This window comes from Phaethon aethereus (genome assembly GCF_964289735.1).
Source record: "Phaethon aethereus genome assembly, chromosome: 1".
In the NCBI taxonomy this organism is placed as follows: domain Eukaryota; kingdom Metazoa; phylum Chordata; class Aves; order Phaethontiformes; family Phaethontidae; genus Phaethon; species Phaethon aethereus.
In genome coordinates, this window is record NC_138575.1 from 14,730,803 (window position 1) to 14,751,263 (window position 20,461).

A 20,461-nucleotide genomic window follows, 5' to 3' on the forward strand; every position below is an offset into this window, starting at 1 on the left:
GCATGCAATCAGAATTTAATGTAACACATTACAAATTAGTCAATTCAAGAGATATTTTCTGTTAACTATATTTGATTTACTAGGATTATGAAGTTCTAATTCACTTCAAAGTAACACTGTTTTTTAATACAACAAAGAGGTGCAAGAATTAGACCATCTGCAGTCTTAGAAGTCTTTCCTGATTATGCAAGTCATTTGTTACAGTTGGACAACAAACCAAGTTTCTTTAACTGCACACGTCTAATCATGCTTTCAGAATATCAGTTCAATGCTTAGTTTGTAGAGTAAATGTAAAGCCTACAAAATTAGAATTAATCTAATTAGAGTAAAAAAAGGTAACTGAAATCTTACTCAACTTTTTGCCCATTAATTTTGTTTACATTACATTTGTTTGAGCTACCCTCATTTACAGTTCCTTCCTTTGTACCTCATTCTGTTCTCTTTTTGTACCTACTCAGTAGCATTTAGTTTGCTGCAGGAACAATAATAAAATGAAAACCAATTTATTGTTAATGCAGGCACTTCTGAACACTAAGTAGTAAACTCAGATACAAGTCCATGTAACATAAACAATGACACAAGAGAACAAGCTCTATGGTACAGTTAAGTTGATCATAACCTTGGTATTTCTTCATCAAATTTCTATTCTCCCATTTCTTTTACATTCCTACTTGTTCCCATCTCATCATCCAAGTTGGAAATCTATTGCCAAGAAAGAATAAAACACAATACCTATCCTGCAGAGGATGCAAGGGAAGAAGAACATTTTAGTCTATGATACAGTAATTATTCCTTTGCCTGAAAATTATTTATCAACTAATTAAGACATGGAGGTATTTCAAGAATATAGCAGTCCTGAAAATAATTAAATGCTCTGGAAGTTCTCAGGAGTTCACCTGCCAGGGACAAAACACACACGAGGTCTAAGTGTAGAGGACACATGCATTCAGAGACTTCAGAATTCTTAAATTTACGTAAATATCTACCTAGAGCTGCAACACATTGCACTGTTCAAGTAAAACTATGCTCACTTACACTTTCACATAGAAAAACAGTGCCCCTACAGAAATAAGACAACTTGTAAAAAATTCTTTGGATAGCCAAGGGCTCTGTCCTCCTGCAGGGGCAGGAGAAAAATTAGGGACAAGACTATAGGCAGGATCAGAAGCAAAGGATTATTAGACTAAGCGTCATATTAAAATTGTTCTCATATTATTTACACTGCCTGTGGCATAGAGAAGAAAAGGATATAATGATTGTTTCAGCAGGGATTTAGTGCTGTCTGCACTGCTCTCCATTTACAGATTTGTTTAAAAATAAGTCAACAAGTTACAAATGCTAAAATTTGGTTTCTCTTTTTATATTACAGTTAGAAATACACATGTAAGTATTTCCTTTTCCTAGCCTATCAAGCCTCTGTCAGTAAAAAATGGTGTAACTCCACTGAAATCAATGAAATTTAGCTATTTATAACCATGAAAAAGTTAGTTAATAGTCTGATGGAATCCCAAACAACAGACAGGAGTGCAAAGTTTCCAAATCTCAACACACAGACTTAAGCTCTTAAACCTCACTGCACCACTGGGAATTAAGGTGACTTGACTTTCAAAACTACTAACTACCTATTACTCTAACATCTCTCAGAGAAATTCTGATATCTGGTTCTTCCATGTATGATGTCCTTTAACTACCTTTATTAAGCACATTTTTTTAATGCACAAAAATATGGCTTTAGGAGACAAATTTATGCTACAGTTAAATTTCAGTGAAATAAAAATGTGTGGATCATACAGAAATTTCTAGAATATGAAACAAGTGCAGCAATAATTGTTATTTATGCAATTCTGTTGTTTCTATAGTAAACAATGAGGCAAAACAAAACACAAAACCAGCAGTACAGTAGAAAGAAAATATTTGTTGCCAAGCTCAGCTTAGAAAGACAAAATACATACCTTTTCATGTTTCTTCATAAAGTTGGTCTTTCTAATTTTCCCATGATGCTGTAAACAACAGACAAGACCAAATATGATATGTAAATTATTTCATGCTCCTTCTGTAACAAGACAAGAATCAAGACAGTCAACAAAGAACTGCATGCTGCATATGGTAGTATGCTAGTCCGGGTCTATTTCTTTATTTATTGCACCTCCAGTATTTGTCTTTGATGTTACTAGCAATCCCTCTTACTAGAAGCCCTAAAATTACACTTGCCTTAATTCTTGCTTCAGCGTGTGCCAAGTCGTGCAAATCCAAAAACCAACACACTAATATTTTTTGGTGACATTTCCAATCTAATCAGGGACTCATGAGAAGAGTAAGTTACATTAAATTGCATGCAAGAAGTAAAAAATTGTTTTTAATAGGACTTCATGCCACCGTCCTCCTCCTGCCCTCAATCATCTAATGAAAAATACAGAGAAGTTTAAATGATGGCCACTTTATAAATGCATCTATGCATAAAATCCATCTGAATTTTCACCTTTTATCTGCTCCATTTTAGAATTTGGATGGTACGCAAGTTGGCAGAATGACAACCAGGAATTAAATCAATACAATACAAAGATAGTTCAACAACAAACAGAAGGGGGTAGGTGGGGAGAACATCACTGAAAAAGGCGCAGCTTTAAAGCAGCCTTAAGAAAGCAAGGACTGTCCAAAGAAAATAATCAAGTGTTCTTGGATCTCAAGTGAAAACATGAGGGCAATTCAAGGACAGAAATATAGTAAACAAGGTGTTGCAAATGAATTGGTAAAAAAAAAATTTTTAAAGTTAAGACTCAGACATGAAGGATGACATGTAAATGATGGAAAATTAGTGGAGAGGTACAATTATAATGTCCTTTAAACATAGTTAAGTGTTATTTCTCAAAGTACCACCTGATGATTTTTTCCACAGCCTTGAGAAGTATACCTTACTCATAAGTATACCTTATAAGCATGCTCAATGAATCAAGGAAAATAGATCTCAAATGAAAGAATTCTTTTTTCATTTTAACGTTTAAAATCTTGTACTTAGTATTTGTGGACCTTAACACTCAGCCATGCCAAGACAATCTCAGTAACTGGATTTTCTTACCTGCCTTCTGGAGCTTAATACTAGGGCTTTAAGTTTCCTTTATATAATTTGCAAGACTAAAAAACCAGTTCATTCAATTAATACATAACACACATACTTAGAGACAGCAAAGTAATCTTTGTATCATGCCTTTGAGAAGACAACTGCTGTGAAAACAGAGACCTTTTGGAGGGGAAGTGATGAAGCCTGAGGTTACACAGCATGCTAGTGACAGATCACAACAAACTGCATTCATCCATCTTAAAGGTTATGCTGGGATCTCCATATGGTGTATTTAAGTTACATCAGAAGTGTTTCAAAGTAAGTGCAAGCACAAAGAAACACATAAATTCAGAGCTAATTTTTAGTTAGTTTTTAAACCTGGTTTCTATTAAAGTGATAAAATGAAGAATTCATATAGATTGCCATTCTTTTTTGTTTTAAAAGCTACCTTTCAAAACCAAACTCATATTTTTTCTCTCAAACTACTGCAAAGCTCTTGATTTTTCACGTAACTAATAACAGCACTGCCAATTATTACTTCATTGCTTTATCAGGCTGTTAGCATCCAGGTTGCCACAAACTCTGACTTTATCTTTAGCTGTAGGATAGCCTAGCACCTATACCAGTAGTGCAGATTAGCAGTTCAATGACGATCTTTTTCGCTGTCTAGCAGTCCTCAGATAAATCACTCCAGAAGACACTTTTCTGTAATCTACTCTGAATCTCGTTACAAACTTGATAAAACCATATTCTATTTTCACATAAAAACACTCAACTTGAACACTCCCCCAAAAGCGTTGATTTTGTTGGGCTTTGAGATGCAACTATTTCTGAAATCTGCCTTTAGCACCTGAAGGGCTAACTGCTACCAGATGATACGTGTAGCAAGAATGGTAACTTCTCCTGCTTCACTAATTCTTGGGAAAAATACTAAATATCGCTCACTGAAACACCTTCACAGCCCCTGCTTCAGGAACCTTAGAAGTTCATGTTTATTGCACAAAAGTTTAGTAGGGTTCATGTGCAAGAGTGGAAACTAACTTCAGAGATACTAAAAAAGGAGAAAGGAAAAAAATTAGATCATGATGGTTGTACAGTGAACACAAACAAGAAAGACGTGGCACTTTTTGATAACATGCTTTACTGACTTGACTCTTGTTAGCTTCCCTGTTTTTTTGAGTTCCAAGACTGATGTGGAAAAATCTGGGCAAAAACACTTCTTCAGCAAATAGATCTCCTACAAAGAAATTCCTTTGGCCAAGTGAAAAGAACAAAGGTTGCCCATAAATAAAAGCTTTCAATCTCCACTTACTACAAGTAATCCTCCACTCTTCTCAGGAAAGGACTAGACAGAAAGGTGAAACAGCTTTCAATGTAAGACCATACCAGAAAAATGAAACCCATATTTATACTAAAAACATACTAGTATATCATCACTAGGAACTACAGTAACTTCTCAAAACATGCATCTACATTTTTTTTGCAAGGGGGAAGAAGAAAACAAGCGTATTTTTACAAATTTGTCTTGTTCCCATTTTCTTCAATTGTTCACACCTATCCATCATGAATACCATACGTTTATATAGACATGCATATATTAATAGATACTGTAATACTGTAGAAAACCTTGAAGCTGGTAAAAAGCATAGAAAACCTAATTACCCAATCACTTTTCTGACAACTGTCTTCCTGCCTACATTTTGTCAAATTAAGACCTCAAAAACAATGCAATGAGGCATGCTTGGGGAGCATGAAGATCCTGGGTAAGAAAGAGACAGACTGCAAACTATGGCACCACAGCATTTATTTGTAAGCATGATCAAAATACAGCCCAAAGAAAAAAAGGAGAAAAAAAAAATTCAACCTGTACATGGCAAGAACTTGCAGAAAATTAGGTTTAGCATGATTTGGTACTGAGGATTAATACATTAATCCTAAAATACGCATCACCACCATTTCAACACAACATGTGCCAGCTAATGGAACCACACCTCCTGCAAAAGCAACTGTTTGTATGTGTCTGTTTCAGAAGCTTAAAACTGTATAAATAAGTTAACGATGCACTATGTAATTTTTACCTCATTAACAGCTAACTCAGCTGTGGATGGTATCTTACTCCAGAAATTTAAGTGTGGTTTATAACTAAGGACACTGCAAGCACTCCACTAAAATCTTTACAAAACGGTGTTATATTAAACTACAAAAGCAAAGCACAATACTTGTGCTATAACAGTGTTATGCGTATTTTGACATGAAGAGGAAGTTGGGTTTATTAGACATTAATAATGACTAAGTGATCATTACCAATCACAATGTGAACTACAGAAAAACTTCTGATAGATCAAATGAACCACACACAGAAACAGAGCTCAAAATGAATGGCTGAAGTTTTAAACTAGGAAATTCAGCATGCAGGAATCTAGTAAGCAGCTCTAAGAAAAAAATCTCATTACCTTAAGAAAGAACCTCTTATCTGTCCTAACAGGATTGTAGGAGGCAAGGTAAGCAGCTATTAGAAGAAATTTGGAGTAATAAGGAAGTTCCACATGTGTATGTGCAGAAAGTCCTATAAAATAAACAAACAGTTTATGAGTCACTGAAACCCACTCTAAAATCCACAAACTTCAAATTAGACTTGTTTGCATTCTTCTCCGTTTCCTTCTCTCCTGCTCTACTCCTGTAACTCAATGAGTATGGCTACTTTCTCACTCCAGTTATCACAGATATAAAATTAGTGAAAGGATGAGGAATGGCACGAAGCTAAACAAAACTTACGTTCTGAACTCTTTACGGACTCATCTCAGAAACCGTAATCGAAGCATCGGAGATTCGTAAAACGCTAAGATGCGATCTCCGTAACACAAATTTTTAAAATAATGCAGGCTACTTTCATTTAAGGTAATTTTTCTGGCAAACAGGGCAGATGAAGAGATGTATTTAAATACAATGCCAAAGCTTTTCTCCAAGACCCAAACTTCAGGCTGCTCCAGACTGTGCCAGACAGCTCAGCGAGGAACAGGGCTGGCATGGTGGAGAAAGAAGTAGTGCTGCACTTCTGAGAAACAGTTCAGCATCTCACAATTTTTAGCCACTATTTTATTTCCTACAGAAAATGTTTTCAAAATTTTAAACTTGATCCAGCTGATCTAGCCTGCTACATGTATAATTCATTAAGATTAAAGTGTCACACACTAAAACACACATGAACTACAGTCTGACTATTTTTCTTTCCCTCTTTTTAATTTTACTTTCTGTTTTTCCCCTTTACATCCCCCAGCTCTTGTAACTGTAGTTGCTTCTTTTACACAGCTTATGCATATGAATAGGATGATCAAACCACCTTACTTCATCAGTTGTCTAACTATGGAGACTGCTAAAGGGTCTCTTGTGACTTCTTTGCTTACAGGTTTTCCCTTCAAGGTTTCTTTTCCTGTGAAGTACCCATACCCACCTTATGCTTTCATCCATAAATATCAGCAAAGAAAGGTAAAGGATTTAAACATGTTTAAAACTTAAGATTCAGAGCCCTCAGTGTGATGAGAAGCATCGTAGATGATAACTAGTAATAATTTCCTCCCACACAGGCACAAGAGGACGGCAGGTTTAGTTTAATTTACAATCGAGAGACTATTTTGTATTGCATGTTAATTACAAAATGCAACACCAAATAAACTCTTACATATAGACAATTTAGTTTAATACAGAAATATCTGTTTCTGCTCCATTCTTCTGGTCTGCCAACAATGCATCATGCACTGAACTATTTGCTAATTACACCCACAGTAAAATTTATAACTGCTTTTTAAGTATGTTATTATCAAATGCTGTTTACCAACAAGGCATTTTTTCCTACTACATAAATGTAAGAATCATAGAAAAATGCATTTTGAATAAAGTCTCCCTTTTTGGGGTTGTCAGGTGCAAAAGTATTTCATGGTCATCTGCACACAGAAGGAGGGAGTTTAATAAGAACACTTTGAATCAAACTCCTTTGGTCAAGAATGTTGAAAAATTACTGATTATAAAGCAAATATTGGAAACAGTCTGATGACTGCAATTATCTTAAGACAACTGTAAAAAGTGGCTATTTTAGCTGCTATTTAAAGAAGAATTTATTTGTCATGACAAATAATATGGATAAAGTATTTGCAAACTAAGAACTGGTCAAAAGACCATGATCAACTGACATCACCATGAAAATGTTTTAGTATCCCTTCCTAAATTGTAAACAAAGGCTGACATATATTGAGATTTGACTTTCAAATCTCGTTGAAGTATAAAATCAGCAAAGCTGTATTACTCCAAGGAAAGGTCAGAAAGAATTCCTGCGATTCTGACATTTCTTTGCCAAGAAATAAGGACATAGGGCACCTGTTTTGTTTAGGAATGTGCTAATCCAGTGCAACACGCCAGGTGTAATATTCCCAACTACCCACTCAGACAATTCTGCCAGACAGCATACATAGGTTTGACCATCAGGAGTCAGTCCATTCCTCATCCATTCATACATCAGAAATACTGACTTAAAAATATCTGCTAAGTGACCTTAGGAAAGATTACTCCCAGAATATATGCTGGGGGGAAAACCAGTAATAGTCCTTTGTAGAACACCTTCTCAAAAAACATGATTAGCCTGAACTGTAACTGAATGCTAACAGGTAGCCTCATCTACATCATTTCATTCACATGTTATCAGATAACAATGACCAAGTCAATCGGAAAAGTACACATTTCACATTACAAGCCCCTACAGAGTTACTGTATCCAATACCTTTCAACTGCCCGGGTTCTCCATCGTCATGCTGTAAACGCTCCCACTGTGAGCTAAAAGACAGATAATGTAAATTCATCAAGATGAAGTACTTGTTAGTCTTTTAGAGAAAACCACCTGCTTGGTATATGCATATTTTAATTTCATGACCCTGGCTAGGATACAGTTAGTAAGAGAATAATTAAAAATACCAAGTCTTACTCCCTTGCACATAAGTTTCAATTATGTGCAGACTACACATATTTGAAAAAAAATGCAGAAAGTCATGTCATATGATGGTATAAAAGTAAGTACAAGTTAATTGTTGTCCTGGTTTCAGCCAGGATAGAGCTGGTTTTCTTCACAGAAGCCAGTGTGAGACTGTTTTGGATTTGGGATGAGAAACTGTTGATAATGTGCTGATGTTTTGGGTTGCTGCTGAGCAGTCAAGGACAGTCCAGCTTCCTGTGCTGGCCTGCCAGCGAGCAGGCTGGGGGTGCACGGGGAGCTGGGAGGGGACACAGCCGGGACAGCTGACCCAGACTGGCCAAAGAGATATTCCCTACCATCCGACGTCATGCCCAGTACATAAACTGGAGTTGGCCGGGGGGCGGAAATCGCTGCTCGGGGACGGGCTGTCGATCGCCGGGTGGTGAGCAATTGCTGTATTGGGCATCACTTGTTCTTGTACATTCCTTTGTCGGTATTATCATTGTTGTTTCCTTCTTTCTTTCTGTCCTATTAAACTGTGTTTATCTCAACCCACAAGGTTTTTTTTTCCTAATTCTCTCCCCCACCCTACTGTGGGAGGGGGAGTGAGCGAGCGGCTGCGTGGTGCTTAGTTGCTGGCTGGGGCTAAACCACGACAGTCCTTTTGTATCCACCCCTTATTCCATACCATTTACGTCATGCCCAGGTCCTGTACTTTCAATACATTCCAATTATTCATTATTACTCTTCCTGTCTTTTAATATATACACACAGATACCACTTTCTTAGTCCATGGGCCATCACTTTAAAATGTCTGTGTAGTTCATTCAGTCCATGACTCTGGGCTTCATCCATCATAGCAGTCTCTCAGGGCAGGGGAGATGGTATGTGGTGTTGGATCGTTATCTGGCACGGTCCATGTCCGTGATCTGCAGGTCGAAGATGTCGGTCTCGAGGGATTTGTTGGGCGCAAGCTGCTGAAGCCAGTTCTGGTTCCATCACTGCTGCATGTTGCTTAGTTTCGGTGAAGCTCATTCTTCATCAGTCTGGGTGATTCTTACTGTAATACCATCGATATGGTAGATAGCAACCATAGTAGTAATGACATACTGTATTGTGTAACAATTAACATAATACAATTCAAATCATTGACTATTTTCACCCAAAATCAAGTCTCCTTGAGGTACACATCGGACTTCCCCATCCTTCCGCATTACCCACCAAGTGCACCCAGGTCCCTGGGCAAAGGCAATCCCACGAACGGGTTTACCTTTGCCTGAGGCAGGAGTAACCCAGACTGTCTTCCCCAGCATATTTCTCACATGCACCACAGGGACTTTATCCCCTTCTACAGTACGTAAAAGTTTTGATTGGGCAGGGCCGGCTCTATTAGTAGATCCCCTAGTGTTGACTAACCAGGTGGCTTTTGCTAAATGTTTATCCCAATGTTTGAATGTCCCATCACCCATTGCTCTCAGTGTAGTCTTTAACAGTCCGTTGTATCGTTCAATTTTTCCGGAAGCTGGTGCATGATAGGGGATGTGATACACCCACTCAATGCCGTGCTCTTTGGCCCAGGTGTCTATGAGGTTGTTTCGGAAATGAGTCCCGTTGTCCGACTCAATTCTTTCGGGGGTGCCATGTCGCCATAAGACTTGCTTTTCAAGGCCCAGGATAGTGTTTCGGGCGGTGGCATGGGGCACAGGGTATGTTTCCAGCCATCCGGTGGTTGCTTCCACCATGGTAAGCACATAGCGCTTGCCTTGGCGAGTTTGTGGAAGTGTGATATAGTCAATCTGCCAGGCCTCCCCATATTTATATTTCAACCATTGTCCTTCATACCAGAGGGGCTTTAACCGCTTGGCTTGTTTGATCGCAGCACACGTTTCACATTCACGGATAACCTGTGCAATAGCGTCCATGGTCAGGTCCACCCCTCGATCCTGAGCCCATCTATATGTTGCATCTCTTCCCTGATGGCCTGAGGTGTCATGGGCCCACCGAGCTATAAATAATTCACCCTTATGTTGCCAGTCCAGATCCACCTGAGCCACTTCAATCTTAGCAGCCTGATCCACCTGATGGTTGTTTTGATGTTCTTCGGTGGCCCGACTCTTGGGTACGTGAGCATCTACGTGACGTACTTTTATGACCAGATTCTCTAGTCGGGCAGCAATATCTTGCCACAATTCAGCAGCCCAGATGGGCTTGCCTCTGCGTTGCCAGTTGCTCTGCTTCCATTGCTGTAGCCACCCCCATAGAGCATTTGCCACCATCCATGAGTCAGTATAAAGATAGAGTACTGGCCATTTTTCTCGTTCAGCAATATCTAAAGCCAGCTGGATGGCTTTCACCTCTGCAAACTGACTTGATTCACCTTGTCCTTCAGCGGCTTCTGCGACTCGTCGTGTAGGGCTCCATACAGCAGCTTTCCACCTTCGATGTTTGCCTACAATACGACAGGACCCATCAGTAAATAGGGCATATTGCCTTTCATTCTCTGGCAGTTCATTATATGGTGGAGCCTCTTCAGCACGCGCCACCTCCTCTTCTGGTGATATTCCAAAATCTTTGCCTTCTGGCCAGTCCATGATCACTTCCAAGATTCCCGGGCGATTAAGGTTTCCTATTCGAGCCCGCTGTGTAATAAGCGCGACCCACTTACTCCACGTAGCATCAGTCGCATGATGCGTAGAGGGGACCCTCCCTTTGAACATCCAGCCCAGCACCGGCAGTCGGGGTGCCAGGAGGAGCTGTGCTTCAGTGCCAACCACTTCTGAGGCAGCTCGAACTCCTTCATATGCTGCCAGTATCTCCTTTTCAGTTGGAGTATAGCGGGACTCAGATCCCCTATATCCTCGACTCCAAAACCCGAGAGGTCGACCTCGAGTCTCTCCTGGTGCCTTCTGCCAGAGACTCCAGGTAGGGCCATTCTCCCCGGCTGCCGTGTAGAGCACATTTTTAACATCTTGTCCTGCTCGGACTGGCCCGAGGGCTACAGCATGAACTATCTCCTGCTTAATTTGCTCGAAGGCTTGTCGTTGCTCAGGGCCCCATTTAAAATCATTCTTCTTCCGGGTCACTTGATAAAGAGGGCTTACAATCAGACTGTAATTTGGAATATGCATTCTCCAGAAACCCACAACGCCCAGAAATGCTTGTGTTTCTTTTTTGCTAGTTGGTGGAGACATAGCTGTTATTTTGTTGATCACATCCGTTGGGATCTGTCGACGTCCATCTTGCCATTTTATTCCTAAAAACTGGATCTCTTGTGCAGGTCCTTTGACCTTACTTTGTTTTATAGCAAAACCAGCTTTCAGAAGGATTTGAATTATTTTCTTCCCTTTCTCAAAAACTTCTTCTGCTGTGTTGCCCCATACGATGATGTCGTCAATGTATTGCAGATGCTCTGGAGCTTCACCCTGTTCCAGTGCAGTTTGTATCAGCCCATGGCAAATGGTAGGGCTGTGTTTCCACCCCTGGGGAAGTCGATTCCAGGTGTATTGGACACCCCTCCAGGTGAAAGCAAACTGTGGCCTGCACTCTGCCGCCAAAGGGATCGAGAAAAACGCGTTAGCAATATCAATGGTGGCGTACCACTTGGCTGCCTTTGACTCCAGTTCATATTGAAGTTCTAGCATGTCTGGCACGGCAGCGCTCAGTGGCGGCGTGACTTCATTCAGGCCACGATAGTCTACTGTCAGTCTCCACTCTCCATTAGACTTTCGCACTGGCCATATGGGGCTGTTAAAGGGTGAGCGAGTCTTGCTGATCACTCCTTGGCTCTCCAGCCGACGAATCAGCTCATGGATGGGGATCAGGGAGTCTCTGTTGGTGCGATATTGCCGCCGGTGCACTGTTGTGGTAGCGATCGGCACCTGTTGTTCTTCGACCCTGAGCAACCCCACCACAGAAGGGTCCTCTGAGAGACCAGGCAAGGTGGACAGCTGTTTAATTTCTTCCGTCTCCAAGGCAGCTATACCAAAAGCCCACCGGTACCCTTTTGGGTCCTTGAAATACCCTCTGCTGAGGTAGTCTATGCCCAGGATGCACGGAGCCTCTGGGCCAGTCACAATGGGGTGCTTCTGCCACTCATTCCCAGTTAGGCTCACTTCGGCCTCCAGCACAGTCAGCTGTTGGGATCCCCCTGTCACTCCGGAAATACAGATGGGTTCTGCCCCTATATGGCTTGATGGCATCAGGGTACATTGTGCACCGGTGTCCACTAAAGCCTTATATTCCTGTGGGTCTGATGTGCCAGGCCATCTAATCCACACAGTCCAATAAACTCGGTTATCCCTCTCCTCCGCCTGGCTGGAGGCAGGGCCCCTCTAATCCTGCTCATAGTACTCGTTACCCACTTCTTGTAAATAGGAATCAGAAGTCCCCTCAAGAGGATCAGAGGTGAGATCAGCTCTTCTATTCTTTCTGGGGAACTGCCCACTGGAAAGTGGAGCGACGATTTTTCTGGAGGAACATGAACGCCCTTTTGTAATTGTTTTCCCTTGCAGCTCACGTACTCGTGCCTCTAGGGTCGAGGTAGGTTTTCCATCCCACCTCCTCATGTCCTCTCCGTAGTCACGCAATTGAAACCACAGGGTGGCTCGCGGTGTGTATCCTCTATATCCTCTCTCTTGAACAGAAGAGCGTTTACTCCTAATGGCTGAGACACTGGTCCGTACGGGTGGAGGGTAGGGCATATCCTCTTTGAATTGCCGGAACTCCTGGGACAGTTTCTCTACAGCAGAGACGCAGGCCCGTAGGGAGGAAGAGAGACTTTCTTCGTATTGCCGGAGTTGGCCAGCCAATTCATCCACCGTTGGTCTCTCTCCGTCTTTCCAGGCCATTATTGCTAATGAGTTGGCATATGATGATGGTGCACTCCGTACAAACTTCCACCACATAGGTCGCGTGCAATTGACTTCATCTGGATCTTTGGATGATTGTCCATTGTCCAAGTCACCATAAATCACTTCCAGCACCGCTAGCTCCCTCAGGTACTGGATACCTTTCTCCATGGTGGTCCACTTGCCTGGGTGACATAGAACATCTTCCTTGAAGGGGTACCTTTCCTTCACACCCGACAGGAGTCGTCTCCAGAGGCTGAGGACTCATGCACCTTTTCCAATTGCTTTGTCAATGCCCCCTTCCCTAGAAAGGGATCCCAGCTGCTTGGCTTCCCTACCCTCTAATTCCAGGCTACTGGCCCCATTATCCCAGCATCGGAGCAGCCAGGTGACAATGTGCTCACCTGGACGACGGCTGAAATCCTTTCGCACATCTCGCAGTTCACTCAGTGATAGAGATCGGGTAGTTACCGTCTCTTTTATGAGTTCTTCCTCTTCCTCCTCTTCAAGCGATGACTCGCTCTCTTCCCTCTTCCATGCTTGTGATGGCCCTGCTTCAGAGCACTCTGCCTCCTCACTCGCTTCCTCTGCCTCCCTCTTAGCAGAATCTTCCTCCTCCCTTACTAAACGAGCTGACTTCCGCTTCCAAGATTTCTTCTTTTGTACAGGGGCAACTGATACTGGGATGGGCTGGTTCTCTGGTTCAGCTGCAACAGTCTGAGTAGCTACAGTGCCTGTTGCAGGGGTTGGAGTAGTCACAGTGCCTGCCACATTGCCATCAGACCCGGAGACCCTCTCTCCCCTTTGCACAGTGTTAAATAGAGCTTGGTAGGCATGGGCCAGGCCCCAGCACATGGCAATGATTTGTGTCTCCTTGGAGCTGCCAGGCTGACAGCATACTTCTTCCAGATATTCTGCTAGTTTATCAGGATTCTGCACTTGTTCGGGAGTGAAGCTCCAAAACACCGGAGGTGCCCACCGCCCCAGGCATTTGCCCATGCTGTTCCACACGCCCTGCCATTCATAACTATCCAGCCTTGGGGCAGATCTCTGGGTGATATTCTTATATCGCTTGCCAACCTTAGACAAAACCGAAACAATGTTCCCCAGAAGTAGCAATAGAGGTATTATAACTACCCAAGGGTGTTCAAAATACGGAAAAATTACTGTGATGAAGGAGGAAACGTTATGATAGAGGGTAGCAAAAGTATCATTCTGCATTTCCTCCATAGAAAGCCTTTCAGAGGCAGAAGTATAATTGCTAATCGTCTCCACAAGACTGTAGCCAAAATACAGTAACGGCTTTAGTACAGAGTTCAGATGATACCACATTAAGCTCAAGGTCAGTGCTCGAAAAACAAAACTTGCAGGCGAGTACAGCAGCCCGCAGAGACCAACACCGATCCTTAACATGTACAACAAAGACGAGAGCATCATGCAAATCAAATAAACTGATATTGTGACCTGCAACTGTTATTATCTCAAGCCTCGGGCCCCACGTTGGGCGCCAAAAAGGACTGTCGTGGTTTAGCCCCAGCCAGCAACTAAGCACCACGCAGCCGCTCGCTCACTCCCCCTCCCACAGTAGGGTGGGGGAGAGAATTAGGAAAAAAAAACCTTGTGGGTTGAGATAAACACAGTTTAATAGGACAGAAAGAAAGAAGGAAACAACAATGATAATACCGACAAAGGAATGTACAAGAACAAGTGATGCCCAATACAGCAATTGCTCACCACCCGGCGATCGACAGCCCGTCCCCGAGCAGCGATTTCCGCCCCCCGGCCAACTCCAGTTTATGTACTGGGCATGACGTCGGATGGTAGGGAATATCTCTTTGGCCAGTCTGGGTCAGCTGTCCCGGCTGTGTCCCCTCCCAGCTCCCCGTGCACCCCCAGCCTGCTCGCTGGCAGGCCAGCACAGGAAGCTGGACTGTCCTTGACTGCTCAGCAGCAACCCAAAACATCAGCACATTATCAACAGTTTCTCATCCCAAATCCAAAACAGTCTCACACTGGCTTCTGTGAAGAAAACCAGCTCTATCCTGGCTGAAACCAGGACAATTGTAAAATAGCAATTTCTTTCCATCCAGCTACCACCAGTAAGCAAATATCAATAGCGTTCTAAGTTTCAAGAACAATGCAGAATAAAAAGTAAAAACACTGATAGTTTGTGTTTTTTCATCTGCTTAATAACTGCTTATGCTAGTGAGAACAATACTATAATTACTTCATAATGTAATTTTGAATTCTACATAAAAAACAAAGCGATATTCATTCTTCACTGAAAAACTTTGAAGATATCAAATTGGAATATTTTGTCAGTGAAAAATGTCTGCAAGTAGTTTGGTGTTTTCCCAAACAGCAGCAAAAAATTTCACTTTAAAACTTCTCTTAAGGAATGACATTGTTAGAAATGTCATTATTTTAGATCATCATTTTGTATACCACAAGGGGATAAAAAAACAGGTTTGTTAAGGCACCAGCAATTTATTTTTTTAAAGATCCTTAAAAACAGGGTTTATCAGCCATAAGGTATAAGACTTATGAAAACAGTTTAATGAGAGCTGATGTAATATTCAAATTATAATGAATGATCAACCAAATTACCAATGAGCAAGTTTTTTATCCAATGTCTATTTTACAGGTAGAAAAAAAAAGTTTAATTTTCATCTCAGTTCAGGCAGCACAACTGCTGATTACAAAGTTCTACTGCTATAACGTACAGCTTGAAGAAAAGCCCTGAGTAATTTGAGTTCTGTGACCAGAAAAATTGATATGGTCATTTTAATTCCTCAAGCATTTAGTGGTTACACAAAAGTAAATCCTAGAACTATTATGCAGAAAGCTGAAATTTATAATAAAAAAAACCCTAAAGCTTAAATTTATAATCAAAGAAAACTGTAAAGAGGGAAAACTAGTTATTTGGAAACAATTCATAAGCTATTTTGTATCATAATCTTATAGTATACCCTAATTAGAGTAGGCAATTACACAGTATAAAAAGACAGGATGATCCTGAGTAGACTGTGTAACGAAGATCAATACATCTTTGAGGCAAATAGAATAATGCCTCATTATACAGTGAAGTCTAGCTCATATGGAGTAAAATCAATTCTCTTTTTGAAGGAACAATCACTTTTCCAAAATATTTAGCAAAGACTTCTACTACACATCAAGGTTCAGTTACCAGAATACTCTATGGCCTCAACGACATTCAAAGGAAAGAAATCATTATGTTTGTATCAAGATGAAGAAAACAAACGCTACTGGATTATCTCTCTTTAAATGGCATAGCATCAGAATCAGCAGTCTTAAAGATGGAGAACACGTTGACTCTGAGCCAATTGCTACCATTAAAAAATGAACAGCGCCATTTTTCTTCTAGCAGCCTGAAAAATTAAGAAATAAACAAGGAATCTAAAACCCTAAATAAACAAGGAATATAAAGCCCGTTAGCAGGACACCAGCTTTTAATGCTGTCAAAAATGGTAATTTTGCCCTTGGACAAGAAAACAAGGCGTCAGAAATCACAGTAAACATAAACACTTAGCTAAGGAATACAGATGTTCAAAATCTGTAACGTGTCTTAAGAATTTTGAGGCTTGCCTGCATGCATCTTTGGTATAGTAAGGATCTGCAAGTCAGTAAGGATCTGCAAGTGTGTTTTCAACTGTGCCTGTATATTCTGGTGATGGATTGCCAGGCTTGGCAGTTCCTCATGTGACACAAAATGGATCTATTTGCATGACCATCAGTGAAAAGGAGAATGCAACTTCCTGCCACTGCTTTACTTATTAAATATTTTATATGCTACAAATAGCATTTTGTTTAAAAATTTCCTCCTGAGACATCCCTATTTCTAACATATGGTGAGTTGAAGAGAAAAAAGATGCTATCTAGCAAAAAAGAAACGCTAACCGTGAGACATAATTGAGAAAGTCAATATTTAGAGAGGAAGCTTGTTAAAAATATCAACATCAACAAAACAAACAAGCCCTCACCCCCCAAATTACCTGGATATTTCCCGGAGATAAACAGTCTGCATTGCCTTCTTCAAATGAGGTTCAATGTTCTTCCAGAGTTTGCGGGTGTCACGTTCATTTGCTGCACCAAGCCAGAATCAACTCTGTTAAACATTTAACTCACAGAACACTAAAACTCTCTCTCTGACACCTGAACAGTCACAAGCATGACATAGTAAGTCTAACATCCTGACTCTGAAATGCTGTATTAGGATGATGCACCATCATCATTCATTTGCAAGCACATCCTACCACGCAAGGCTTTTTCTCTGTGGTTATTCCAAGATACTCTGGAACAGGTATCTGAGAGAGCAGGTAAATGAGAGAACCTCTCCTCTCATTTTCTCCTCTTAGCCTTGACAGAGAAATGACTTCTCTCACTACTTTGCAGAAGTCCTGGTGGTTGAGTGAGGAGAAAGATTTATAGGGAGGAACCAAGTTTTCACAGTATTTTCATCCAATTTCCATAAAACACCACCAACAAATGTCATCTACTGCAAATACTGCCTCCGGGGTGCAATTGGAATAAGCAATGCTGTTGTGATGGGAGAAGTGGTCACACCAGAATGAGGATCAAAGCAAAGTCCTCCACAAAGCCCACAGGAGGGCACCTGCACTCTCATACACCTGTTCAAATTAAAGACAGAAGCTTACCTTCTCCTCTGACCACTGGTTCACAGTATTTAGAAAAATTGAGCACTGCCTACAGAAAGTAAAAAGTACAACATATCAAAAAGGTACTATATATTTGCTCTAACTACAGAATATAACAAGCAGCGTAATTCATTACTTTGAAAAACCAATGAATTATGTTTCAGTCCATAATTATGCCACTTGCTTCCAAACATTATGCTGTAAAACATCACAACATTTCTGTAGATTAAAATACAAACAGAAGTAATCTATCACAGGTTACTTGGTTTTGAACTCAGCAAAATGTGTTTACTATACTTAGGGGTTGCATTTTTTTTAATTACATAGTAATTAAACATTATAAATGTAATAAAAATATTTTCATCGACTTTTTTTACTCCCTTCATTTTGAAATAAAACTTTCCACCCCAGGAGCAGTTCAGCATGTTCAAAGTAGGTCACGCATACTCACATGCATAAGCGGAAATTCTTTTTAAATAACAAACAAACAAAAAAACCACCACCAAAAACCCTGCTAACACATTCCATATTCAAACGAACTCCTTTTGCCTAAGGTAAGATTTGAGAGATTTTTGACAAGGTTGTAATCTAAATTTTTTTTTCTAAAATGGTTATGTAAGTATATTACACAGAATTTTGCAAAATAAAAATCCTCACATTTCATTCTCCTTTTGTCCTACTGCATCTTATTAAATCTCTGGTCTAGCATACAGAATTCAATGCAGTAACTTATAAACTATATAGTTTATATACAGTAACTATATATATAGTTCTATATATAATTCTAATATAAATCTATATATAATATAGATTTATAAATCTAATATAAATATATTATATATAATATATATCTCTAATATAAATATATATATAATTCCAGAATGTATTATTAATAAACATGCATAATATATGCATTTAGAGTCTAAATTAGGCACTATGGAGTTGTTCAGAAGCCTACAGACAGTTGTATGTGCTTGTCATTACCTTACAGAAAAGACTTGTCGAGCACAAAAAGAATTTAGGGTCCAATTACATAAAACTTTTCATAATGTTCGCATTTCACACACACACAAACAGTGCATCTGAAGCCAATTAAATTATTCTGATAAGCAGAGAAACGCAAGCACATGTCTAGAGGAACTGTGACCCTGGTTTCTATTTGTGTCTCCATCAGATTTCAGCACCTCATTTAAACATAAAACTTGTATAGTTAAATTTTATGTTGTTTCCCATAAAGTTGAAGTACAAAGAATGTTGGGTGGCAAGTTGTATTTAATAAAAATGGGAAGCAATAGAACTTGAGGTTGGGCATGCTGAGAACGTGTAATTGAAGTTACTCATTCAAACAGGGACCTGAATAAGCTCGAGGAATGGGGCCCGGTGAACGTCATGAGGTTCAAAAAGGCCAAGTGCAGGGTCCTGCACCTGGGCCAGGGCAAGCCCCAGTACCAGTACAGGCTGAGGGATGAATGGATTGAGAGCAGCCCTGCAGAGAAGGACTTGGGGGTACCGGTGGATGAAAAGCTGGACATGAGCTGGCACTGTGCGCTCGTAGCCCAGAAGGCCAACTGTCTCCTGGGCTGCATCCAAAGCAGTGTGGCCAGCAGGTCAAGGGAGGGGATTCTGCCCCTCTACCGCGCTCTGACGAGACCCCACCTAGAGTCCTGCGTCCAGCTCGGAAGCCCTCAGGAAAGCCCCTCGGGACCACAGGAAAGACATGGACCTGTTGCAGCAGGTCCAGAGCAGGGCCACCAAAATCATCAGAGGGATGGAACACCTCTCCTATGAGGACAGGCTGAGAGAGTTGGGGTTGTCCAGCCTGGAGAAGAGAAGGCTCCAGGGGTACCTTATTGCAGCCTTTCATACTTAAAGGGGTCTTGTAAGAAAGATGGGGACAGACTCTTTAGCAGGGCCTGTTGTGATAGGACAAGGGGTAATGGTTTTAAACTAAAAGGGGGCAGATTTCAACTCGATATAATGAAGAAATTCTTCACAATGGTGGTGGTGAAACACTGGCGTGGGTTGCCCAGACAGGTGGCAGATGCCTCACCCTGGAACCATTCAAGGTCAGGTTGGACAGGGCTCTGAGCAACCTGATCTGGTTGAAGATGTCCCTGCTCGTTGCAGGGTGGGTGGACTAGATGACCTTTAAAGGTCCCTTCCAACCCCAACTATTCTATGATTCTATGATCTTCTCTTTGTCCATATTCAACAATAAATCTGTATTTTGAGAGCTTATTTGGCAAAAAACACCCCAAAACCAAACAACAACTCTAAAGGATCTCATCTCACCAGATGCTGAAGTTCTTTCAGGTCCCTACAGACCATATAGAAGACACCAAGTAGAATATTGATATATGCAGCATAGAAATCCGCAGAATATTCTGCGGGATGATTCTGTGACAAGATCTTCTGCAGGTGTCCTGTTTAAATAAAAATAAGTTTTGCTTAAAGCTAACTTAATAAAGTGACCACATTTTACAAGTTAAGTGGGAAAAAAACCTCTAATCATCACTAAAAAAACAAAATCCAACAAAAACTACACTGATTAAAAAACCTAGCAAATATAATGGAACCAAAATGTTATTTTGACATGTTTTGGCAAGTAGAAAAAGACAATTCTTTTAGAGGTTGTATGAATATAGACTTGTACATTCCAGTAGCTATTACATACTCCAGATTCTCTACAAGGCATACTGATAAACATGGAAAAAACATTTGGATGTTGTTTGACAAAGTATTATTCAACTGCCAAAAAGCAGATTAAAGAATTAGTTTACCTATGCTGTAATCGGGAAAATACAAGGTGAATGGCTCAAAGCATCCAGTATTTGGACGGAACAGTTCCCATACTATTTCACTGAGCAGGACAACTGTCACATTTCTGTCAGTCTGCACAGGGAAGGAAAAAAAAAATAAG

General features: G+C 40.6%; 1 protein-coding gene across 2 annotated transcripts in view; it reads right to left on the bottom strand.

Annotated features, from left to right (window-relative positions):
- ORC5 (origin recognition complex subunit 5) overlaps positions 1 to 20,461 on the bottom strand; it is a gene marked incomplete at its 3' end in the record, with an annotated part of 85,748 nt that overhangs the window by 49,457 nt on the left and 15,830 nt on the right. For both annotated transcript variants that reach the window (XM_081997184.1, XM_081997183.1), the window contains exons 5-11: positions 20,322 to 20,433; positions 19,834 to 19,964; positions 17,542 to 17,590; positions 16,879 to 16,969; positions 7,830 to 7,882; positions 5,512 to 5,624; positions 1,953 to 2,000 (exon numbers count right to left, since the gene is read on the bottom strand). In XM_081997184.1, coding sequence (XP_081853310.1) covers positions 1,953 to 2,000; positions 5,512 to 5,624; positions 7,830 to 7,882; positions 16,879 to 16,969; positions 17,542 to 17,590; positions 19,834 to 19,964; positions 20,322 to 20,433 — 597 coding nt within the window. The remainder of the gene's footprint in view (positions 1 to 1,952; positions 2,001 to 5,511; positions 5,625 to 7,829; positions 7,883 to 16,878; positions 16,970 to 17,541; positions 17,591 to 19,833; positions 19,965 to 20,321; positions 20,434 to 20,461) is intronic.